This window comes from Anser anser (genome assembly GCF_964211835.1).
Source record: "Anser anser genome assembly, chromosome: 2".
NCBI lineage: Eukaryota > Metazoa > Chordata > Aves > Anseriformes > Anatidae > Anser > Anser anser.
In genome coordinates, this window is record NC_139721.1 from 80440015 (window position 1) to 80465974 (window position 25960).

General features: G+C 43.1%; 1 protein-coding gene across 1 annotated transcript; it reads left to right on the forward strand.

Moving 5' to 3' along the window:
- The first annotated feature begins 404 nt into the window (after window positions 1-404).
- On the forward strand, window positions 405-17887 carry LOC310895817 (MARVEL domain-containing protein 3-like). Its single transcript, XM_083827489.1, is given in 7 exon segments — window positions 405-1113; window positions 1382-1535; window positions 4812-4965; window positions 11601-11627; window positions 11630-11680; window positions 11682-11724; window positions 16991-17887. Coding segments are annotated over 6 exon segments (1098 nt in total). The 5' UTR covers window positions 405-1113; window positions 1382-1419; the 3' UTR covers window positions 17698-17887.
- Window positions 17888-25960: the final 8073 nt, after the last annotated feature.

The following is a 25960-nucleotide window of genomic DNA, read 5'->3' on the forward strand; positions in this document are numbered from 1 at the left end:
CTCTTGCTGCAGATCTTCCAACCCCAAGCCCTGCATGTAGATGGAATTGTCTTTAAAAACAGCCCAAAAAAGGGCAGCTGACAGGGGGCTGGGATTTTTACTTTATTACTTGTCTGCTTGCATACCCTCTCAGGGCCCCACTTAGAAGGAGAACGAGGACTTCTTTTATTAAATTAAACAGAGCCAGGGCTGTCACATGCCTCGGGACACAGCATTTCGCTCCCCCATGCCTGTGGGGCCCTGCGGGCCGCCGCCACCCGCCCGGGCCCCGCCGAGCAGGGCGGGCAGGGCGCAGGGCAGCACCTGCGCCAGGGGCCGGGCCGCCGCCGGCCGCCCCCGCCTCCCCGCCGCCGGAGGACGGCCCTGGCCGGGAGCCGGAGCTCGGCGCTGCCCTCAGGTGAGGGGCGGCAGGGGCCGGGGGCAGCGGGGAGAGGGGGCCGGGCCGCCCTCGGGGGAGGATCCCCGCTGCCCCGGGGTAGGAGCGGGTGGCGGCCGCCATTCGGAGTGCCCTCTGCCCCGAACGGGGGAGCGTAGCCTCCACCGGGGAGACAGCGGCTCTTTGTTTGTGCGCCGTGAAAATAAATAAATAAGGCGGCTGCTGTCTTTAATGGCACCCTAAGGAGACGGGAGGGGAGTCGTTAAGCGAGGCCTGAGGTCGATCAGTCAAAACCAAATCGACCGGGGCAGCTTTAGAGCAACGCTGAAGGGCTGCGGTGATGGCAAATGGTCGCTTAGGTGCTTACGCTGTGTGCTGAGATCTCTTACAGCGAAAGGGCAAAGGCACTTTCAGGAAGCGACACCCCTGTAAATAGCTAGTAGAAAATTACAAAGGATATGTCTTCGTGCAAAGTTAGTTTCAGCTTTGCCTGTAGCATGCTTTTCCAAAGGAGAGGCGATGTTTGGTAACACGTCTTTTGACGCCGAGGGGTGCCTTCCTCTTTGAAAATTCCAGAATAAAGGTTGTCAGGTTGGGTGGTGGTAACATGCTCACGTGGGTATTTGCTGTGTTTAATGCTGTATTGGCTTTAAAAACAAACAAAAAATACAGTAACAAAGTCGAGATCCATGTTCTTTGCGGACACCGTGCCTTGTCCTTGCAGCAGAGACAAAAGGGTAAGAGCAAACCTAATCACCTCAGTGCAAAAACTGTTGGATATAGAAAAAATATGACTACTTGATCGATAGGGAAATGTAGAGAAAAACATCCTTCTTTACTGAACTTAATTTACGTGTAGTTTAAAGGATTTTACTTCCTTTACTTCTTAAGGAAGTCTCTACCAAGTCTTGAATCAGCATGACATGGATGTGTTCTGTAAGCGCTGGTCAATGAATAACTTTGAGTAGAGCTGTAAAATTAAACAGTTTTATTTTTCTGGTGCAGGAAGTTATTTCAGAAAGAAAAAATACATGTAAGACAAGATGCCTCATGATGGGAGACGATACCAAGATAAGCAGCGCAGGCACCATGAGGATCATGGATCTGATAGATACGAGGAAGACAGAAGAACAAGAAAGCAATACCCATACAATGGAAGGTAGGTTTTACCACCTTAAAGGAACATATCACAGCAGGTCTACAATGCCTGCCCTCTTTTTTGCTTTTAAATATGTTCATATTAGGGTAGTAAACAAAGTATTTTCTCAGCCTTGAAATCGTGAAGCATGAGCATGCTGCTTTAAGAATCAGGAAACTATTTTACACTGAAATTTTAAGCAATTTTTAATTTTTTATTGAGCTCCAGGGTAACAGTAGGCTAAGAGGAGGCAGAAAGAGAGGCTGTGTGACACAGGCAGAGCTGTGGCTTTCATAGGGTTATCTGGATAAAGCTGGGTCACAAGCAGTTGAAGTGTGGCCATGGGTCTTTGTACAGGTGGTTAAAAAGTTGGTCAGCAGGCAAGAGCAAGTCAAGGCTTGCTAAATACACATTGTTTAAGCCAGAATATCACTTGACTGAGACCAGCACAGGCACTTAACCGAATTCTTAGGTTGGTCTAGCTCAGCTACGAACAAGTTCTAATCCAAAACAAAATTGATTTAAGTAGTTGCAGTCAATAAATGAGTACTTATTTAAGTGCCTCAGGCGGTTCGTGGCACTTGATAGTGGGTCAGCCAAATATCAGTACAATAAACAAACTAATAGAAGGGTTGGAGTGGCAAATAAACTCTCAGGATATTGTACTCTTCCTTTCAGCCTGGCTAGCCTACAGCATATTAGAACTGAGCTTAGACTGTTTTTCTTTGAGGGCATGCCAGTGGTTGCTTTGTTGGAGAGAGATCTGCAGCTGTAAACACCAGTAGCAAATCATCCAGGGCAGTAAGGTGTTCCTCACATCTGCTTAGCCTCTGGGGGCCTATTTGTAAGGTAAGGCAATTTAAGAAAAAAGGCAAGGAGGGGGGAGGAGATAAATGTAATAAAGATTCTTGAAAAGCTCTAATGCTGAAGCCCTCCCCAGTAATACACATTAACAAGAAAAACAGGATGAGAATAAAAGCAGTAGTGAAATGCACTGTGTGGACTAGAAAGAGTACTTTCAGTTAAATATAAAAAAAAATGGATGATAATCCTGTTGTATTATGAAAACTAGCTAACGTGCTATGAAAATTTTGAGAGAAATGGGAACAAAAATCAGCCGAAGAGTCGTCATCAGAGGCTGTATGATTGTCCTTAGTAAAAGCAAAGATCAGGAGGGAATATAGTTAAATTATCTTGAACATGTTAGAAGGAGAGCAGCATTTGCTGGGAATATATTAATTAACCCCACTGTAAAAATGTGTTGGGGGTGTCACATACAGCATCACTGACGCAACTTCTCTGGACTTCTTGTTTTTGCCATTACAAATAAATTACTGGACACAGGCTGAAAATTGGTGGAAGGACCAGAAAGGCCGACAGACCTTCACTGTATACAGCATGGATTAGAGAAAGGGAAGCTGCAGATAGAGATCTGTAACAGCCATGGAGATCATTCTTAGAGTCAAGCCAAGACTCCAGCCACCAGTCTTCACTGCAACTAATCAAAAAACTTTCATTAATCGTTTTGATGGAGTTTGGTATAACCTAACAGCGTTTCTCCTGTGTACCTCTCAAGAACAACTGATTTTGAAAGGAATTTACAGTACTTTGGTGAAATCTTAGGTTCATTGACCAAAAGACCTCCAGATACCATAACTAAAGAGATGGGAAGAGTTTTGTAGGAGTTGTAATTTGGGTGCCTAATGCACTCCCATACGAGCAAAGACTTTCTAGCGACAGTATTTCTCTTTCACAGTACATTTCTGTCTGAAACTCCTATAGCATGCGTCCTCTCATTGCTGAGAAGAAAGAGTTGCATTACCCTGAACTGGAAAGTCCTGGAGAGAAACAGGAGCAAAGGTGGCCAGAAGAGGCCCATTATGAGGAAAAAAAAAAACATCTAGAAGATTTTTTTTTTTCCAATTGTACTCAGTTACTGAACATTAGGGGAGTTGTTTTTTCTTATTTTTATTTTTTTTGTTTTGTTTTTTGGCATGTAGCAAGATACAATAGAGAGAAGCAGCTGCATCAGAAGTACCAAAGGGATTGCTTTCAAGTTAACTGGAAGTTTTATAAATCACACAGCTTATTTAATTTATGTGACACAGCTGCGCAGGATGCTTTGGTGGTTGCACAAGACACAGGACAAAGGTCAGAAAAATCAGGATTGTTTCAGCCAAATAGAGCTGTTGGCAACTACACACGGAGATGTTAGCATTGGTCTTGTTACTGAAGGTCTTAATTAAAATGTAAGATTACAAAGAACATGATTTAATGTGGATGAATGTGATAATATTTTTGTAAGTTGAATCTGGAATTGGATGAAGATAAACCCAAGTGCTGTGATACTAGGAAACAAAACTACAGTTGTAAATACTGATATGTGGATAAGAAATTCAAGATAGTAATTGAATAGGAAGACATAAAAACAATAATGTGGAATGAGACTTAAAATACCCTGTAATAACAACATCATCCAGCTGTACCTTGAAAAAGGCAAGTTCCAATTCTCCTTCAAATGAGGGAGAACATTTAGCTTAGACCAAGCATTTACAAAGAGATTTACAGCCACTGTTTCTTTTAACCCGAGTGTTAACTCAGTTTTAAAAGAGCAAATTGTACTGTTCACAGAGAATAATCTAAATCCCACCAACCTTAAACATCATCAGTCTTGATTTGTGGAGCTGTACGTCATTGCAGCAAACCAGACAATTCCAATTTGAAGTATACAAATGAAGATTCAAAGCAGAGATCCATGAAATTCATTTATTTTGGCTGATTTTAGATTCTTCTTCACCTGTCATTAGGGAGTTCAGAAAAGAGAGAAAGACATATAGGCTAATGTTTTTCCCCAGTTTTAACATCTTCAACTGCTTTTTAAATTTGAAAATAATTTTAAGTTTTATTCTCAGGACTAGCTAAAAATGTTTGTTTTTCATGGAAAAAAAATCTGTTACTTCATTTGTAAGGAGACAAGAACTCTCCCCTCACACTCTTCTTGCTGCCTTTTGCAAGTAACCGAACCAAGTGCAGCCTGTGAGTACACAGCTTTCCAAAATAATAGTGAATGATCGAGTGCAAATATGCTTGTGAACATAGATTTATGCAACTTTTGCATGGATTTATGCAAGGTTTTTATGCAATATTTGCTTCCAAAACACACAAGCAAAAAAGATCAGACTTACGAAACGAGGCAGCTGGTTCCACTAACAGGAGCTTCTTCCAGTTTTTAATGTTTTCACATTCACAAGAAAGCATGATTTAATTACTATACATTACCTGTTTACTCCATTGTAGGTCAGCAAGAGATATCCGAGGTGGCCAGCACTCAAGGGCTTCCACTGTTTGCTCAGACTCATACTCTAAAACTTCAGGAGCATCACGGGAATATTTTGGCCCACCGCCTCAGTATTATCCTCCCAAGGAAACCTTCTCAATGAAGTGTTCAAAGGTATGCACAACAAGAGGTACGTGAGGTTCTTACTACCTGCCATCTACTCCTCTCTCCTTCCTAGGGCTGGTCTTGGTTTTGATTTCTGTGTTCAGAAGCACAACAATGTAAAGCTGAGGGGAATATCTAAAATCCTAAGTTAAAATGAATGAACGACGTAACTGCAGGTTAGTAACTAGTTTTAGGTATTGAAAAGCAAGATTTACAGAGATATTTAGATACCTGAAGATGCATATACAGAGTTTGCATCCAGAGCACCAGCGTGGGTCATGTGCATAATTGCCAGTTTGTGCAGCAAGAGTTAAGCTTTGGGATTTAGGAATGAAATAAATACTTGCATCCGCAGGCAATTTAAATATAACTAATGCAACATCAAAGCCTCAGCATTCTGACACATTCTTCTCAGACTTTTTATCAACTCTGGATATAATCCAGTCATCGCTGATGCATCTTTATAAAGTAACATAGCATGACACAAAACTATTGTTGGATTCGTGTCCATAGAAAACAGCTCTTGAGAAATACAGTTATTTTTTTTTCATACCTAGAAAGTGGCTACAACAAACAGAGAAGCAATCATGAATGTGGGAGGAAATAAGCCTTAACTCTTAAGTTAAACTCATTCACGTAAACTGAAAAAAAAAAAAAAGTAGCTAAAATGCCTACTGCTCCTTTAAAATTTTCTCTCTTCAGGACAGAGAGCATTCTCACTGTTTTTAAAAAAGGCCCACTGCAGTCTAAGTTAAAACATGCAGTTAGGTGCAAGGTCTTTGGCAGAGTGTATAAAAAGCCTTGCAGTGTTCTCCACTAAAGAGACAAATGAAGAGTTTAGTTGTTGCAAGGAAATGAAAACACATAACACAATATTATTTCTTTGCTCCATGAAGGGAAGTTAAATAACACACTTGATTTGCTCTTGATATTTCTCTCTGTGTGAACAATTTTAAGAGTGAGCTGAGCTATTTTCTCTTAAAAATATGTTGTAATTGTTTATTTGTATGCAGTTTGGTTTTTTTCAAGGAGTTTTAACTCCAACAGTTAGCAGAGCGTATTTACTGACACAGACCCATAATTATTTTATTCCTGATAAGATTGTATTGGCAGTTCTTCCTGCAACAGTGCTGGATTGTTTTAACTTTTCTGAAAAACCTTAGAAGACTCCATGTGTTATTTTTTCACAGGTTTAGAAAAATGAAGTGCCACGTTATTTTTAGTTTCCAGTTTCACTGATTGTTTAGACTTATGGGTAGCTTAATGCGACTTGTGCTTTTTTCCCCCCATTTGCTTCTCATTATTTCAGCGCATTAAACATCATTAACATTTTCAAAATGTCCTAGATTTGCATGCATCAGTTGACGACGATGATTTCACTCCCACCCTCCCCTAGGTATTGCTCAGTATTTCCCAAAAAATATAGTGTCTGAGCTTGCAGTAGAAGAGGGAAAAGAGATCATATAGAAAATAAACCACTTTGTTAAGGGTTTTATTTCAATAAATGAAAAGAAATTTGAGGTTGATAAGATCATGAGAATTTTACCACGCCATTTAATTTTTGAAAGTACCAAGATTTAGCAGAATTTCCTAGAATTGTTTTGCAGAATTCTGTATTTCCGTCAGTCAGATAGCAAACATTATAAATGAAAAACTACATGAACTGTTGAATACAGAGTCAGTACATGTGAGGTACAGCTTCTTACAGCATTGAAAGTTCCTCAAAATGCTTCTTAAGTATCTTCCTTTTGCCAGTGTTTTATCAGCACTCTGATGAAATCCCCCTTCCTGATCGCCTTAATTCCAAAATAAATTAGTAGTATCAAGTGAGGCTGAGAAATCAAGTGATCTAGCACAGTCTTTTCTAAGGAAATGTGAAGTCTGCGAGCACGCATCACTCTTCTTTCACTAAATCTATTTTTTGCTTTTGCCCAGCAACTATACTTAAGTTTTCAGTGCGTGTTGTTGAGTTTGGCATACCAGAGAGGAATTCTAAACAACCAGAGCTCTGTGAAGTATTTGCTTCACCTAAGTACTGTCCTCTTTATCCATGCTCTTCACCAGCAATATCCAAAAAGCTAAAGTCAAGTTTCCTAAACAGACTGTTACTTTTGCAGGGATCCTTCTAACACTTCAGCTGCAAACAGCAGCACAAAAAAATACATTGTTCTCCTATCTATTATTATTCTCTCCTTTTGTCCCTAATCCCCCCCCCCCTTTTTTTTTTCCTTTAACTGCATTATGAAAATAAACCCAACATGAATATAATGGAAGGAACAACTGCCAACTGATACTAAACTCTTGCACCATTAGGAACATTTGATGCTATCTAAGAAACTTCATACCATTCTGCTCCTTTTTTAAACCTTTCATCCTGAAAACAGAAGGAAAAGATCTGTTAAAAAATTCTGTGGGCAAGACCTCTTCAAAGCTGTTCAGGTCAATACCACATGGGTAGCAGTACTGGATTGTGTAAGGAAGTCATCTACTACATCCTCTCAAGCAATATACTAGACTGCAAATTTAGGAGAAATGTAAGGATTTGGACCAGTAGAGAGTGAGTTGTTCTCTGGAATAGGTACCATTTTGTGAACTGAATAACTGTTTTCACTTCAGTTGTGTTTAATACTTTTTAGGGTCTCCAACTGTTTCATTCTGTGGATCCACTCCCATTGCACTGCTAATACAGGCATAGCTAGTGACAGGCAGCACAGAACAAAGATTTCTCCCTTAACTCCATCTGCTTAAAAGCCAGTCATTTCCTCTTTATTTTCCTTTAACAACTGCTAATCCATGAGAGGATCTTCCCTTTTATCTCACAGGAGCTTGTGTCCTTTAAGAGCTGTTAGCTAGAAGCTTCATCATAAGCTTTTTTGAAAAATAAGATGTACTACGACTTGGATTGCCTCTCTTCATATACCTGCTGATTCTTTCAAACACCTGCCCCTCTACAGAACTTTTGACTTTTCTTTGCTATGCTAGCTTTATGTCTAGTTACTATGCTTTTTTTCATAGGGTAAGTCACACTTTTGGATCTGCAGATTATAGGTTCAGAAGACAATAGACACACAGAAGTTTGCCACCTTCTGTTTCTGTAGTACACAACAGCTTATAGAATGGTGTCAAGCTATCTAGGTATTCTTTATAGTTATACAGGAATTGGAAATAAACTTCTGATAAAGACGAACCTATCATCAGCTAAGGAACTTGTGCTTGGAATAACCATTTCTGCAGCTACGACAACACATGTTGAAAATTACAGAGTTTTTGGCCTGGGGATACTTAGAGCTGAAGTTATTTTAGACAATCACATTGAACTTGCTTTCTCGGTTACTACGGATAAGGTTTCTATAGTTCTATGAAAATTAAGTTAGCAATCATATTTGCTTTGCTTAGAAGGAACAAGAAGTTGTTCAAGGCTGGCTGCCATGTTTGTTCCTTCACCTTAGAGTGAGCAAAATCTGAGCCAAAACCAAGAGCGAATTGCTGATCTTAAATTGGTCACAGATATTTGGTCACTTGACCTCAAAAACTTTTTGTTATAACTTCATTATGTATATTGGTGTGAGAGAGGTGGAGCAATGCAATTGCAGGATGTTTTCTTTACTTTTGCTTAAATGGTGAAGGTAAACAAAGTTTCCACCATCATCTTTGGTCAGTATCTGACTGAGGAAATGCCTGCATTTTTGCCTTGAATAGAATTGTACCATGCTAGTCATAACTTGAGTGCTAACTTTTTTTTTTTTTTAGTACTTCAACCCATGTGGCATTTAAGGGAGACAGCACTTAAAAAGGATAGAAAAAAGTTTGTGATGGAACAAATATAATTGAGTCCCTGTTCTTTTCTGCCATGATTACGGCTTAAAGAGGCGCCATGAACACTATCAGATTTCTTAAGCATATTGTAGGCGCTTCCAAACATTGATGTCTTTAGCTTAGATTCTAACATTCACAATTGTTATAGCCTTCAGACCAATTTCCTCTCAGAAGAAGACAGCATTATGATTTGTAACAACAAAAAAAGTCTATGACTTCAAACATAGCCAGGAGGAAATATCAAACTAAGTTTATTTGAAGGAGGAAATAGAATTAGGGAATAACAATGACTTTCTCCAAGTTATACTCATGCATTAACAAGCCAGCATTAATTCAAATGTAAACATCTATAGGCTTTTGTTTTCACAAAGCACAGTCTAAGTTTTTCCTGTAGCTACACATGCTGGCAAATGCTCATAGAGTGGAAAAAATAACAAGGTGAAAAGTCACCCTAAGCAGAAGGATCACGCTAGTAGACACTCGGTTAATTTCAACATGTTTCTGTTATAAGAACAGAGCACCGAGTTCCCCTGTAGTCTCACTTGTAATTAGGTAGCATGCCCCTTCTATCTCTTACAAAGTATATTTAAATACAGTGTGAATAACAGCTGAAATTTGCCATCAAGTTTTTTAATCCTGGAATTGTAAAGACAGAGGGCATTAATAGTGTGAATTGGATAGAGCTAAGCTAATGAAGATAGTCCAAATGATTGGAAATGCTTAATTAATATTGCACATTAACAAGATACAGGGCACAGCAGAGCTGCAGGTAACCTTCCTGTTCTGAAGAGTATTTCATTTGGAGGTAAGCTTGGTTTTGCCATAAAATACAAATAGCCATGAGCAATTAGCTCTATAAATCTGCGAAGGGGAGCTACAATCGTTGCAGATAACGTATTCTACCTTTAACAAACTGTTGCCCTGTCATGATATGCGACTCCCCTCTGCCCACGTTTTTATATCAGTTGTTTTCACTCACCTTTTGGGATTGTGCTAACAGGTACATTATTGTTTTTAGAGAGGGAAGAACTACAGCTGAGAAGATTGACCTGAGGTAGCAGGGAAAGAAAGCAGGCAAAGTTGATGTTAGCTGTTAAGCATATGTTTGACTCTGGTCCATGGTTCCCTACTGGGAAATCTTAGTTAAGTCTGTGCTCTACCAGTGTAAAATAAGAGCGGTACCATCTTTCTTGCAAGGCCACTGGGTTTGTCTGCCTCTCATCTGACCCAAATTCTAGCAACCAAGAAAAACTGTTGTCTTCAAAAAGTGGCTCTCCAAGCTGATTAATACAGCAGAGTGACTTTATTGAACGTAGCTGTATTTCTTTAGCAAGGGATCATAGCTCACTTAAAGGAGAAAAATACACCCAGCCAGGAATGCTGCTCACCAGGTACGACAACCCACAAGTTGTCAAGTGAATGAGAAGCTCCGGTTCACAGGCTCCTCCAACCTGCCCTACCTTCAGCCAGGCTATGGTTACTTAAAGAGCGGTAACACCCCAATCTTTATACCTTCTAAAGGCGGCTCAGTTTCAGTTTAAATGAAAGGAGTGGCTACAGAAAGTTGGCATAAGAAACGAGCATTTCATTGTTTTCTGGACTTTAAGTAAAAAAAAAAAGCATAAAACCCCTGCAAGTTAGTTTTGATACCAAGATATTTGTTTACTACCTGACCAAACTACGGGTATGTTAGGAAGAAAAAATGCCATTTCCTGAAATGCAGAACATGAGGTCTCTCATGCGGGGACCTACCAGGGACACAAATACATCGAAGGCTTTTTACAGCTATTGTATTTAAATCAGTATTACTAAGTTCTGCAGTTCAATGCAAGACCTTCTGCTTCCCACCTTTTCCAAAACTGTAGAAGGTGACTCATGCTGGGTTAACAGGAGAGGAATTAAAGTCATGCTTACAAGTGATGCTTTGAGGAACTGCTGCGACAAAAGCTGTTGTTCCCAGACAGGGAAAAAACACTGAAACTGTGCCTCAGTTGCAAGTAAATCAGTGTCATACAGTGGTGGGAAACTCTCTGGGGACAGAGGCTGAGGAAGTAGTTCTGCAAATCAAGTCTACGCTTTTCTGTGAAAATTGGATAGAGTAGGTGGGACAATAGTTTTTCAAGGGAAGATGATACACATGAAAAACAGGGCAGTACATTTGAATTTGAGCATTAATTATGAATATAAGGCTTGTGTGAATCATTAAAACCAAGGCTGATCATCCTTTGAGATTTCCTAGCAGAGCGATCGTCTTTAGTAAAGAGGGACAACTCATTAAAAGACAGTAGTAGTGCTTCTTTCCAGAGCACATGAATAATTTAATTTTCCTTGTTTGTAACTATTGTGTTCTGAGTTTTGTTTTGTCTTTTTAATCCTTTGAATGTTACTCTATTAGGGAGATTTTAGCATAACTCAGTGAAAGTTAAATCCACCACTGACTAAAGAACACGGAGACCTACACAAAGAATGGTGGTGTGGGGGCTTGGGGAAGGTTTGCTTATTTCTGGCAAAGCTGTGTATTGCCCTGAACTTGCATTAACGAAGTTGGTCTACTTCTCGTTGCTCATTTCAGTAAGAGTAAGATCATGCTTCATGCTGGTCTACATGAGGGAAATAACACCATTAGCAAGATACTTTAGTACTTTGCATCCAGATTTAACATTTTTAATCTGTTGCGACTGTTGTCTCCTTTTCATTTCCCTTCTTTAGGTCTCCTCCATTGTTTTGTTTCCTCCTCCCTTCTGTCGCATTTTTGGGGAACAAAATTCCTTTTCCTTTGACATTTTCTCCCCTTCCCACCCATTGTATTTCTCCTGCCACCGACTCAGTTTAGCCCAGAGGTGACCAAAGCTGCACATTGAGCTGTGTCCTTACTCTCTGTGGAATGCAAAACCTGCACTGTAGAGAGAAGTTCAGCATATGAAATCCTTTTCAGGACTGTCTCCAGCTTTTGTAAGTTGCTATATATGGTCAAAATACTTGTCTGCTCCTTTGGAGGGGGGGAAAAAAATAAAAAACATTACCTCTGAAAAGCAGAAAGCTACCCAAACTGGAAAACAAGACAACTTTTAGTGAGAAAGGCAGGGAGAATTATTTTTACTGCATGTATTGTAGCCGTTAACTCCTGTCTTCCCTTCTCCTTGAGCGACCCCTAACGGGAAGTGACACAGGCACCGCTTACCTGTGCGGGTTCGCGTGCGGTTTTTCCTTGTGCTGCCTGCCGTGGCACATGCACCGTGGCACTAGGGTCAAGGTGTCTCAGAGGGACAGACAGACACCTCTGGGACCGCCGATCCCGATGGCACACGGCCTGCGAGGGGAGCAGAGGGAGAGAGCGAGCCAGAAGCCATGCAGAGAAAGACGAACATAAAGTATCTTAGAGTTGTTAAATCAACAGGAAGGAATGGTACCAAAAGAGTCAGGAGGAAGAGCCCACGTGCAGTCAACAGAGGGGAAAAAACTGACAGCTGTGCCAAGGCGCAGTGGAGGAAGACACTCTGAAGGCCTCGTCTATTAGTCAGGCCCTCACGGGGTCAGGGGGAGTTCAAGAGGAACAGCCAGATCTGACTGTCCTACAGATGGGCTTTTGTCAGCTGTGGAAACATAGGAACAAACGCGAATTGACAGTGTTACTTTGTGGATGCATGTACGTACCCATGCTGATGGTGATGCCTGCATGTTGGGGTCATCCTGCCGCAGTGCCTGGGTGAAAAAGACTTGACAGCTTCCAACATGCGAGACTTGAACACACCTTGGGTTTACTGGGTACCACACAGTCACACGCGGTGTCGTTTTGTGAGACAACGCATGCAGATTTAACAGCTCGCCTCACCTGAAAAGGAGAGTTTCTGATCTTTCTCTGGTCCTGGTTGTGTTATTTCCCCTGCTAAACTCGTGCCAAGCACAATTGCTCATCAGATACTCCATGACTCACTTCAAGTTGCTAAAGTTGCAGGAAAAAACAGCAGCACGCAAGAGAAAAGTTAAATTGTTTCCTGCTCTTTTAATTTATTAAAACGGCTCTTGGAAGAGCTTAATACTAGGCCAGGGTTATTATTGGGCCAGGGAAGAACATGATGACTGCCCAACCAAGGGTAGGACCTGTTAGAGTAAGGTCAGCTGCCTATGGCTCTGCACCCTTCCAGTCTGCCTGCCTTGCTTTGCTGCATGTTTGAGCAGCCCACCATTTTATATAAAACAAAGCTACTGATCAGTGCATTGATGCCATGGCAATGGCAAAGCATGCAGTTCTCATGGAAGGGAGAGAAAACGATGAATAATAGATAAATGATATAAATTGAAAGATTGTATTTTGTGGAAGACACCATGTTTGTTACAGCAGGTAGCTTACACAGCAGACAAAGTTTACAAGTGCAATAAATTGAAGGTATCACCCATTGCAGATTTGGATTTTATAGAATGAGTGAAGCAATTCTCTGTAAAGCTTCTGGCAGCATTCATGGCCTTCTGGGTTGCATCAGTTCTTCCCACCTTTAGTGCTGAAAAGCAGTGCAGAAAAGTATGGGAAGGGAAATGGAAATCAAGGAACCAAGAACTCAGTCTCATTACTTGCTCAGGATGGAGAGAGCTCATTCCCAAAGCCAGCTATTTCCTTTGCTAATTCTGATATAAATCAGTAACATTTTAGATTGATCCCAAGATTTTGACCTTGAGAAAGGAAGAGGGAAAAAAAATACAAGCCAGTGGCATTCTGAGATTCTATCAATCTATGAGTCTGTGACTTTCAGGCCTCCTGTCATTTTATGCTCAAGTCTTGCAACACGTTTGTCGTTGCATGGGATTAGGGAATACTTGCAGAGATCAACAGCTGCCACTCTGGAAAAAAATTTGGCAACGTGGTTTCTGCAGCTATAACTAAGATGACTTAGCTAACCAGCCTGTGAAAGTAAGAATGACAATGGAGACTCAGGTCAAGTGTGGATGCGAACTTGGTCCTTTTTGCCTGTAGTATAACGCTTTACATAGATCACTGCTATGATGCGTTAATTGGCATACCTTGACAGACTTAATACTCAAAATTTCACTGTCCTTTTACTCCTTATTTCTCAAGTCTGTCTATCCTGTTTATACTAGTATAGTAGATCCCAATCTACTATACCATCATATACTATACTATATACTATACTATCATATACTATACTATCAGCTTTTAACTGTAACAGATAACAGGTGAAGGTTGTATGAAGTTTTTAGGGTGCCTGGGTCAAGATTTGAACATACTGTAGGGCTTAAAGTTTCCTTCAAAATCCCTAAGATTGTACAAGGCCTTAGGAATATCTTGTCTACTGTTTTCACAAACCCTGCTGGCTGTCATCAGAGACCTTACATTCACAGCTTTGATCTACATAGTGTTCGTCATTTTATGATTTTCTGTAATACCAGAGATTCTGTTACTGTTTTTTTGTTTGTTTGAAAGTTGATCCAGATACTGCAAATAACCGATGGAGTAACTGCTAATGAACCTCTCTCCATTGCTTAGTCACTCCAATCAATTCTACAGCAGGCGTGTGTGAAAACACTGCAGGTACATATAAAACTTGTCCAACCTGAATGCCATGTCAAGAGAAATTTTCCAAGCATGCCATTAAAGCATCTACTACTGCAGTTAAAAATACAGCAGCCCACGCTGATTATATTTCTCCTCTCATCACATCATGCCAGTCCTACAGTAGTGCCAGCAGTCAGCCCAGTAAAGTCAAGGCTTTGTGTGAATACATAGGAAATTTTTGAACAATGCCATTGAGGATCGGGGTCAGTTGTTTTCATACTGTTATAAATGTGGAGCAGCAGGTGCAACAGAAAATTGCCTTTTCCAAAGCTCAGCAAGGCGATGTATAGGAAAAGTTGATACTTAACAGGTCAGAGTGCTTCACTGGTCAGAGAAGTTCTGAGGACAGAGGTAGGAGAAGTCTGGCTGTTCATGAATTCCCATCTTTCAGTTTTCCGTACGTACTTAAAACTTAGCTTTCCCTTCATCAGGTGGTCTTTCCTCCCTGTAAACTCTTCAGAACTGCTTCCCGATAGAGCATCTGTGAAATCAGTTGTCAGCCTTTAAAGTCACCTTCTGCAACTGACGCTGCTCAAGGACTGTGAGGACCTAAGCCAAATCCCTGAATCTGGGAGGCATATAGTACTGATCAAGTGGGTAGACAAAAAAAAAATCTGATCCAGTTCCACTGAATGTCCTGTACTACTATTACTCTTTAAAAATATTTTGAACAGTCCTAGTTAAGCAGTGACTCTGTACCCATTAAAAACTTCAAGTCTTTTTGCTTTCATTGTTTGAAATTGGTACAAGGAGGCCCAGATCCTGTCTCATTGACTGAGATTTAAATTTCTCTTTACATATAGCTTCACAAATATTTCCTTAGATGACAAAGCCTCGTGAACACGATTACTAAACAGCATGATTATTGCCGTGCTTCACAGAAATGGTTGTGTGGAAGAAGGGTCAAGGAAAAGGCAGGTTTTCACGCAGAAATGGGCATCATCTCTGAAGAAAACATGCATAGAAGTGCATGCTTATTTCTTCCTCAACGATAACGCTGTCTTCTCTGCCTGCTTTAGTTATTTCTCCTTAGGATATGAAATGTGTGTACATTTCATATGTATACACATGCACACACCCACAACCTGAAACATGCTGAGCCTCAGATATTCTGTTCCCAGGTATTACCACCACTGTCATTGCTCCTGTGTGTGCTAAGCAGATGGTTCACAGGGCCGTGATGCGAAGGGGCTCAGCACCTACCAACAGCTGTGTTAGCAGAAGTGAGGGGAGCAGTCTGGTGACAGGGGGAAAGCAAGCACTCCTGAAGTAACCAAAGGCCCTTGTCAAACCTTGTCAGAAGCGCCTTCCAGTGAAAGCAAGCAGCAGCAGCAGGAGGGTATTTGTTGTCTCAGCCCTCTGTGGAGGGACTAAGAAAGGGCAGAACAGGAATATCCAATGATCCTTCGTAGCGGCTGTTGCTGACTTTCTTCAGTTAGAAGCATCTGGCAACACAAGAGAGGATTTCTTTTCAAGCCCATACAGCCTTGACAGCAATTGAGCCATTGCTCAAGAGGAGAATGCCATGCTGATCAACGTTAGTAGCATAAAATGAACATCTGTATGCAAGCCAAGGATCCCACCCCACTCTAAAGACAAATATAGGACCACTGTGTGAAGCATCTTACATTCTTGGTTGTCAGACTACAGTGGGATAAGACGACTCACTATTCAGTAATTAATTTCAGGACCAGAGGGTCAAGACACGTGATACACTGGGGGTTTTCGTTTCCCAAATAGGCAACTCTAGCTATGCTACATTTCAACAACAGTCATGTTTACTAATCTTAGCCTGACCCCTAGTGAGCTGTCACAGAATAATCAGATTTATCTAAGCCACGCTGCTCTTTCCTGACAGGCAACTAGTACAAAAAAGAAGCCATTTATCCACTTCTTTTTGCTTAAAAAAAATCTTGATTACCTTTATCAGTAGTATAACATGAGAAGAGTCAGCTCAGCAATCATAAGGCTTTCTTCTGAAACTGGGCATGCGTAAGAGAACACAAAGTTGTATCAAATTTCCACTACCTTACCCCAGTATATAAGGCATTTTTTGTCCCCGTCCCCCACTTTTTCTAAACAATCAGGAACTGCTTCTTAATATTTATGAAGAGATTTCGTGAGAGATAAAGTGGAAGGTGTATCTGATTAGACACAAAATACGTAAGTTAAAGCAGTAAACATGTTTTTAAGGACCTAAATAACTGTACAAATTTTAAGCCATTAGAAGATTCTAGGTTTTTGTCAGCTTTCACCTCAGCATTTTGTTCATACTGGATATTTCTTGTTCAGTGTTTATGCCAAGTAGTTGCAGGCCAAAATACAATCACCGTTCACTTTCCTTGGCAGTCACACAAGCACAGTAAAATTTTTATGGATTTTTCCCCTCCATCCCCGTGGAGATCCATTTATCAAGCACACTGACAAATTAAAAAAAAAAATAATAATTTGCCCAACTTCTGAAATGTACCCATGAGAGCTCGCACTATTTTTTTTCATTATTACTTTTAAAGAAATACCCTTCCGTTGTTGTAGCCAAGAGGACTATCTCCGTAATAGTGCTGTTTATGGTTTTGGTGTACTTTTATCACCCCCAGTTTGCTCAAGACGTGATTTTGACGTCTGTTCCCATCTTTCTGCTCCTTACAGGCATTCTGAAGTTCGTGGAAATCACAGTTAACCTCCTGGTTCTGATTTGCGTGGGCGCTGCCCAGGCCTCTGTTGCAGGCTTCACTTCCCTCGGCGGTTTGGGTCTCGGGTCCTTTAACCTGAACTCAGCCTACAGCCCCTTCGAGGGAACAGAGCTCCAGGAGGTGAGAGAGCTCGACATGCAGATCACCCAGATGAGAGCCCCGTGCGTCTACGGCGGGGTAGCCTTCAGCTTAACAGCAGCAGCACTTACGCTCGTCTTCCTTGTTGTGGGGGTGAAGCCCATCCACCGCCTCAAACTGGGGCTGCTCGCTGGCGAATGTGCCTTCAACCTCCTGGCCGGCACGGGCTACGTCGCCGCAGTCGGCCTCTACTTGCATTTTGTCAGCCAGGTGAACTCCACGGAAACCTGCAAGAGGCGCGAGAGGCTGTACGCGCGCCGCGGCTATACCTCCATGAACTGCGTGGTCCAGGGTGGCGACGCAGCCGTCGGCCTCTTTGGCGTTGCTGCTGCCTGCTTGTACTTCGCTAGCTTTGTGGTCTGCATCCTTGCTATTCGAACTGTCCGGGCCTTCCGGAGCCACGCGGCCAAGGCTCAGTACAGCCCCAATAGCAGCGTTAGAGACAGAAATACCAGAAATGACCACGCCGTCCGCAGGACCCCTGAGAGCTCCCGCGACATCCAGGCTCTTGCCACGTTAGTCTGAAGTCAGCTCTGGGACTGTGCCGAAGAACAGGAGCTTCAGCAAGGGACGGGCACTGGACTTTGCCTGCCTAACAGGCAGTGAGTCCAAAGTGCATTGTCCAACAAGGTACTGGAATATGTATCAAATCACTGAATGTAAAAATACTGTTATAGCATGATGTAATAAAAGGGATGCTGAGAGGAAATTCTAACAGGGCTTTTTGCATCAGTCTCTCAAACAGACTCCTGCATTTAAAATGTGTTCAATTCTAATGTTTTCCCCCTGTACAGAGCAAATCTAAGCAACAGTGGGCTGTCAGCAGGTTGCAATCACAGTGCTGCCAAGCTGGCGTTAACAACCTCTTCCTTTCGTCTCCCTTGACCTAAGGAACTGAATACACAGCTAGCACAGACAGCCATCTACGCAGAGAAGTCCTCGAACAGATCCTGTGCCTGTTAATGCATCCTACTGACTTAAGCCACAATACTCACAAAGCAGGGGACACGCAAGTGCCTTTCTGAATCTCAACCTGAGCTACACTTGTGACCTGTTTCTCTTGGCGTAATGAAGCTTTTTATCTGTTGAGTCATGGGGGTCATCACAAGGTAATCACGCACTCCCTGAGGAAAGTTGCTGAGAGGAACTAGCTGCAACTTCAAAACCAGCATCTGGGTCCTGCTCCAGGTCTCTGCTGTTCCGATCTGAGCAGAGATCAGAACCTGAGAGGCAGCACATTTGTCAGCTATCAATCAGCTTAATGAAGATACCTCTTGCTTCTGTAACCATCTCAAGAAGGTTTGGCTGGCTGACTACAGCTGACCGTGAGCAGAACCCAAGTCAGGAACATGATGGCTGCCACTGATTTTTCATGGGAATGTTGTAACAGTGACAAAGAATACATGCATCCTTCCAGTATCTAAACACGAAAAGCATGGGTGAGCAGCAGTAATTATATGGCCCCAGGGTTGAGAAAATAAATTTAAGAGACCATCTTTTAAGAGTCCTTCGTTTGAGGCAGATGAAATAGGTCACTGGACTTCATCGATGAGAGAATGAGAAGAAAAAGGCTATTAATGAAGTACCTCAGATTTTTCAGCATGTGGGGAGGGAAGAGGCAATTTTGATTCTGGCTGTGGCCTTTCAGCTTTGTCTGCTCAGAATCATTGCCCAGATGAGGCTCTTTTGAACCGTAACAGAGCTTGTTTGTGGTATACTTTATATACCTATATGTAGACACACACACAAAAACATATCTCAAAGGATTATGTTTGAGGTTATATAAGCCTAGCAAGAAAATGTGATTACAATAAGTATTTGGCATTGATATAATACTGTAAACATATCTTTAATAATTTGAACATAAGCTTCAGAGCATTACTGTGCTTATAAGGAGACATGAGTGAAAGTGTTTTCAAAACTTGCTGTGACCCACATTAGCAATAGAGGCTTCAGTTTCCAGGTCTTTGCCCAGAACTAGGCCTTCACTGGTAAGCCCTAACAGGCTGGGAAGTGTGCTACAGGGATGTCTGGCACGCAGCTAGAGCCACAGCTGACCGCTAGCAGCTCAGAATCACGTTAGGTGTTACTGCCTGCACACTTGTTCCTGCACCACTGCCACGTCTCGCACGTGTTGAGTGCAGGCTTAGTTACATGGCAGACTAACTTAAGAACAAAAAAAAAAGCACCGTGAAGTGACGCGTTCAAAAGATTGGAAAAGGCTGCAGAAAAGAATGTATAAATCTTAATTCAGTCCTTAAATGCGTGTATGTTACGAACCTTAATCTTGGGGCTTCTTACTCAGCCCCATTTCATTCATTTTTGAATGCTTGCCTGCCATCTCTGAGCAATAGGAGCAGTCCTCCATGAGCACTGTTGTTTTTTTCTTCTTGTGTACATGATAACAGCTTCATTTGTTGCAAGTTAATTCAGTCTTTAGAAAAAGGTGTGAAGAATTTCCCCAGGGACTCTTCTGTAGTGTCTCCCCCTGGGCCCATTGCGTTCGCCGCAGTCAATCCATTTCACATCCCTTTCCTGTTAATAATAGGAGCAATTTGACACTTTTTATGAAGAGAGTCAGAAAGGAGCTCCTAGCCTGCTTACAGGCGCTGGGTTGGAGGCTCCTGCCTCAAGCATCCCGTTGGTCCCAGTCACGTTTGCTCAGCTCCTCACCCAGCTCCTTCCCCGCACTCACCACTCCCCCATGTTTCAAATCTCAGGACTCAAAACTGCTGCAAGTAGTCCAGCCCCGATGCCTCCTTTAAAAGAGCAAGAGGTGGGAAGTGATAAAGCTTCCTGGGAGCTTCCAGGCCTCCTGCTTAACCTCCTGCTTGAGGCTCAGGCTGCCTCAGGTTCCCATCTGCATCCATCCTCACCTGAACCCTAATCCCAGCTGTTCTGTCAATTTAGCTGTATATCTGTCTTTTCTCCCAGTCCTCACTCTTGTATGTGCACAAACACGTTCTTCCTAAAGCAAAGTTGCTACTGTTTGATTTTTTATTTTTTTTTTAACTTTTTTTAATCTGACAAACATTATTCATCCAGCTTTCTGGCCAGAAGTAACAGACCCTTAGTAAAACTCATTTATCCAGACCTACTGAAAACAAAAGTCCAAATGATTTGGCTTGCTAAACTCTTAAACAAATGAGAACCAACTTTTAATAGTTACCTTCAACCTGGTTAGCAATGACTCAGCTCTGGCTATACTTCCACTTTCTACGGTAAATTCATTAATGCCACCGTGTGATTGCCTCTTTCTCTAGCCCAGGGAATACCCAGGGTCCCAGATTCCTCCATTTTTCATGGCATTTGCAGGGTCTGGTGGCTCCCTTGGATGCAGAACTTGCCTGGGGATGCCTCTTGAGTCTCGGCCCAAATTTCTAGACGCGGTTTGGCCCACTGTGTCCTGTGTCCCAGGACACGCAATCTGTTTTGAGTAGATTTTCTCCACAAAACCTCTATCATCCCTTGTAAGAAGCAGGTTGGGTTGCAGCCAGCAGTGCTGCAGCAAGCAGCGTGCCCTGCAAGCAGCCCCGGCAGTACCTGGTAAGTCACGAACGAGGACGGGTCACTCGGGGCCTCCCAGGTCCCCACGGCAGGAAAGTGCCCCCGACAGAGGCCTGGAGACCGTGGCACCATGAAGAGAGACCCCTATGAAATAATGCCAAAAAGGAAACAAACACCAGCTCTGCTTCCTCCGCTCGCCTTCGTGGAGAGATGCGTGGCAGAGGAAAGTGGAAAATCCCAGAAAGGCTCCTCAGAGGACTATGGCAGGGAAGAGGAAGCTTTCCTTTCCCTCGGGGCGAGCCATATACCACCAGAGGCACCAAACAGCCCTGTCTGCAACAAGCTGAGCCTTGGCGGTCTGTGAGCGCCCTGACAATCCTCACCGTGCAGGCTGGGAAGGTGTCATACGGGAGACGGATTTTCTGCCTGGCACAGATGACAAAGGCTGCAACAGGCTGTCGTCCCCAGCTGCCGCTGCAGGTGGTCGTGTCCTCTGGGTCAGATGAGTGTCCCCACCTCCCGCTGCTTCAGCACAGTGGCTGCCAGCTGGTACAGGACGAGAAGCCGCATGAGAACCAGAAAATAAAGCAGGGCACGGGGCTCCTGCCAGCCCCATCACTTCTTTTAGCCTTTCCCTGCTCTGTGCATGCATGCATGCATGCAAAGCCTGCGTGAAGCTTCCAAGGTCAGCACTGGGGTAAAATCACCCCTTCCCCTTCACTGCTTTGGAGCTGTCCCTGCAGCCAAATTTTGCCTCAAGTAGCCAGGCCTTTAGCAACTCAAGGACCGCACGTGGCCATTGCCCCAAGTCGCTCTGGTATGAGGGGTGTTCAGGGCACATCCAGCCTGCCTGTTGTGACCACCACCAGCTTCTCACCTCCTGCACTGATAGCAAAGGTCAAACCTGCGCTTCTCAGAGGCTGTTGTGACTAAGCAGTACGGCCTCTCTCCACCTAAAAAGCCTTGAGGGCAACACCCCCAATACAGTAGGAGGCCTTCTGGCAAGCCTATTCAGAAGCTTCAGAAAAGAGGATTAAAATAACTGCTATCCCGACCTCTGGAGATGCAGGTGGCAGGGTGAACTGGAGCTGACCAGCTGGAGAAAAGCCCTGCTGCAGATGGCTGCCAGTGCAAGGTGCTGGGCTGACTTCAGTAGCTCATTTATCTCAGTTACCTGCCTGCCCCTCTTGGGTTTAAACCATCAATTTGCACCTGTCGCTGGTGCGGGAGCAAACAAGCTTCAGTCAGTCCAAGAGCAAAAACTCCAGCTGAGCTCACCAGGCATTCATCATCCACAGAGGAACCCCATACTTGCAGACTTGGAGAGAGACTATCTCAATCAAAGCACGGAAATGTGAAGCCTTTTTTTGACAAAATGCCTCTCCATGCCCTAGTTCTGAGGGGAAAATGGAGGGCATAAGGTATTTGGGATTATTATGTTAAAAAGAAAAACTCCACGCCACTGATTCTGCATCCCACTGCTGCATAAACTGCTGTGAAATTTTCATCCTGGTAGGCTTTTGTCTCTTTGAACACACATTTTCCTGAATGTCTTCTTTTATGAACTATTATTTGAATAAAGTATTTCAGTCTGGGGAAAATCTTTTCCAAAACAGAGCAAATTAGCATCCCAAGATGCAGGCTTCTTCTGTTTCAATATAAAAGGTTAAACTGTGGGGGATAGGGTCAGTGGAGGAAGAACGTATTTACTCCTCCAAATACACGTAACCTTTACATTTACCAATTAGTTCAGTCATCTGGAAGCATAAAGCCACTGCTGGTCATGTTAGGGCGTTACCCTCCTGCTGCTGACCAGCTACACAGAGGAGCAACTTTTGTATCCACCCACAGAAAGGAAATTTTCAGGTACAAACAATGAGTTTTCTTATTTTCTTAATAAGTTTAAGAAAATGTTCCCAGAATATATTAACTTTTATCATGAATCGGCCTTTTTTCCTCTTTCCGCCTTTCAGAGCAGTTTAAATAGAGCTGATGTGGAGAAAAAAAAAACAAACCTACAAACAGGTTGTACAACAGCAGAAACGGAAGTCAAAGCTTAGTTTTAAGAAAACCTGGGATCTCAGTTTACGTGAGAAACTGCTTCAAAGTGATGAGAATACATATGGGGATTAGAGTACCAAAGAACAGTTTGAAGGGAAATTGTTCTTTCGTAATCCACGTATTTTACTCCCAGTGCAGTTTTGTCTTCATTAAGATTTGTCTTCCTGTAGTTTTCCACTGCAACTTAGATTCACCGTAAGTTGAGCTCTAAATACAAAGCGGACCTGCTGTAACTCTGATCTCTCAGTTACGTTTGCAGAACTTGTACGTCTTCTTTTCTAAGGCCCCAATAAGTTATTAAATGGGACTACAACCACATTGTTTATGACAGCCGTGACACCCGTCATTACTCACCTCTTTCACAACATCCACCTCCGAGAAAAGGTGGCATTCAATACATTACAGCAGCTTAATGCCAGCACAGCATAAAAGTGTCACAGATGCTCACCATCACCCATCATAAATAAAACATTAGGCCCTGTGCAAGGTCTGCAGATCATCAGTGTGTTTGATGTAATTGGTTTTGGCGCGTGACAGTGCAGAACTGGCAAGTCGCAGGATGCCCTTCATTGCTACAAATGGGCTATTGATTTCCAGCCACGCCGTTTGCACCCAGACCCGCACCTGCTACTGGACTTTGTGAAACTCGCAGGACATGTGGAAAAGCTTAAGTGAGAGAAATGCATCCAGCCGTTTTACAGGTAATTAGTCTTTCAACAGAATGTAAAAAGGCTCAGGAGACAGGTACACCCAGGAAAGGACCATATGTTTTAAACAGGCGTTGAAAAGCTCAGTTATGGTCTGGGTATATTATTTTCAATATTGCAAGACAAACTGTTTAGCAGAGTTGTTCAGACATTTATGCGTATATGAAAACCTTGAATTTTTTTTGCTATCCGATACTGTCTTTGAAGTTAAATATGGACGGTTGAAGTGCAGGAAGAAAAAATTTAAGAGCTTCCATTGCCCAGCTGTTTATTGAAAATTGGAATTTCATTAGCTATGAAGACACTGTGTGCGTTGCATATACATTATTCATAGGCTTCCCACTGTACCCAGATTTATAGTACAAAGCTGTGCCTAAATCTGTCATCTGCACACCCACGACACTTCTCGCCTACACCACAGCAGCCCTTATCTGCAAATGCAAAGGACCCAACACAGTGACTTCCCAATCCTAAATATTTTGGGGCAGGATTCTCAGCACAGAGCGATGGAAGCCACGTGACACTAGGAGAGCCGGTGATGGAAAATTAGCTGCCATGTGTAGTCACCATAGGGGTGCACAGCTGAAAGGGTGTTTTTCCTTCCTTCAGATCACAGAAATAACTCACCCACAAGACAGCCCCGTGTCCTTGGCAACTTGAATTAGATTCAGCTTTTTACACTGTTGCGGATCAGCCCTGGTGGTCAAGATCAGGCAATTTATTAACCCAAACAAAGACGACGCGGTTTGTTTTTTTTTGTTGTTGTTTTTTTTTTTTTGTTGTTGTTGTTTTTTTGTCCTGGATGGTGTGTGCAAGATCACTAATTTCACTTGGGTCGGTGGAAGAGGAGGCTGTGGCCATCGTTTTCCTGGCCTGCGGTAACGCAAGGGGGAGCCCGTGCAGTTTTCAAGTAACAAAGGCAGCAGTAGTACGGGTTTTTCTACCGCAAATGCAAAGGCTCAGTCTCCAATAAGGGAAAAAAAAAAAAAAAGAGAGAGAGAGAGAGAGGCCTTAAAGCCATTTCTTACCCTCTTCACAAGGAAACCACTTCTGGTTCGAAAAGGGACAGGCCACAGATCTCCAGGAGAGGGAAGCTGGACTTCTGTCTCATTTTTCCCTGTTCTTACCTCATTTGTTCTTTCAAGGCACTACAAGAGTCTCATGGAAAGACTTTGTTGATACCCGAGTTAACTCTGAGTGGCCTCATGGTCAAATTTTGGCCACTATGAGGGAATGGGATGATCCCTATACCCCTCATGAAATGACTCTACCACAGGAGACTTGTCAACAGGGCTCTGAGCGCGGTATTTCAGATACCTTTGCTTGCATTCAAGAAGAGAGTTTTGGCCCCTGGGGCATGAGCATCAATTTGTTTTCATCTTTGAAAAGACACGGCATTTTTTGCTCTCCCTTGCCACCCAGTTTTCAGTAGAGTACCCCATTATATATTCTGTGTGTTCAAGTTTTCCAGGATCAAGATAAGCACTGACTGAAACTGTTTTCCCTTTCTCTGCTTCGTAGGGATTACAATGAAAAAGCATCTTACAAGTCACTGACTCGCATACTTCTGCTTCCTCCATAGTTCTGTGTCCTAATTTTAAAGCACTCCACAGCATATATTTAATTAGCGAAACAGCTCCATCTGCTCTGTGAGTCAGTACTGACAACTTCACTGTTAAAACGCACGGATGTCTCCCAGTGCAGCTGTGCTTAATCTGACAGGAGAGGAGAAGGGCCTGCTGTGCTCCGAGCACCACCTCCCGACAAGCTCCACGGCACCGGGACTGAGACACCAAAGGGGAAGGGGGCAGCAATGGCAGGCACTAGGCCCCAACCTTGGCACTGCCGACTTCAGCCACCCCATAGCCCGAGGCGCGGGAAGCCATGCTCTCCAGTTCCCCTACAGCAGAAAGGCTCAGTGGCTCATAGGATCACAGAATGGTTTGGGTTGGAAGGGACCTTAAAGATCACCCAGCTCCAACCCCCTGCCATGGGCAGGGACACCTCCCACCAGACCAGGTTGCCCAAAGCCCCATCCAGCCTGGCCTTGAGCACCTCCAGGGATGGGGCATCCACAGCTTCTCTGGGCAGCCTGTGCCAGGGCCTCACCACCCTCATCTTCTCTCAGGTGTCCCTGCTGGGGAGCCCTGCCTTGCACCTAACAGGTCTTGGTCCCATCCCATTTACCACACAACAGCTTCCTCAGCACTGCGGTGCCATCAGGCTCCTGACCAGCTCTTGTAATCATCTCCCTCAAGCCCACAGTGTTAAGGTAATACAGAAGACGACAGAACGGCATCCTCCCCATTCAGGTCCTGCCTCAGTCATAACCTAGAGGACAGGCTTAGCTGACCACACGAGATAAATACAGAAGAGGTAGGAGGAGGTAGCTGAGTCAACAGAAGGTGAATCTCAACTTTTCAGATTGAGAAAGAAAGGTGCAAAGGATGAACTGTTGAACTCAACAGGAGGGGAAGTATAAACAAAAGACTGGAGAAAAGTAGGGATCAATT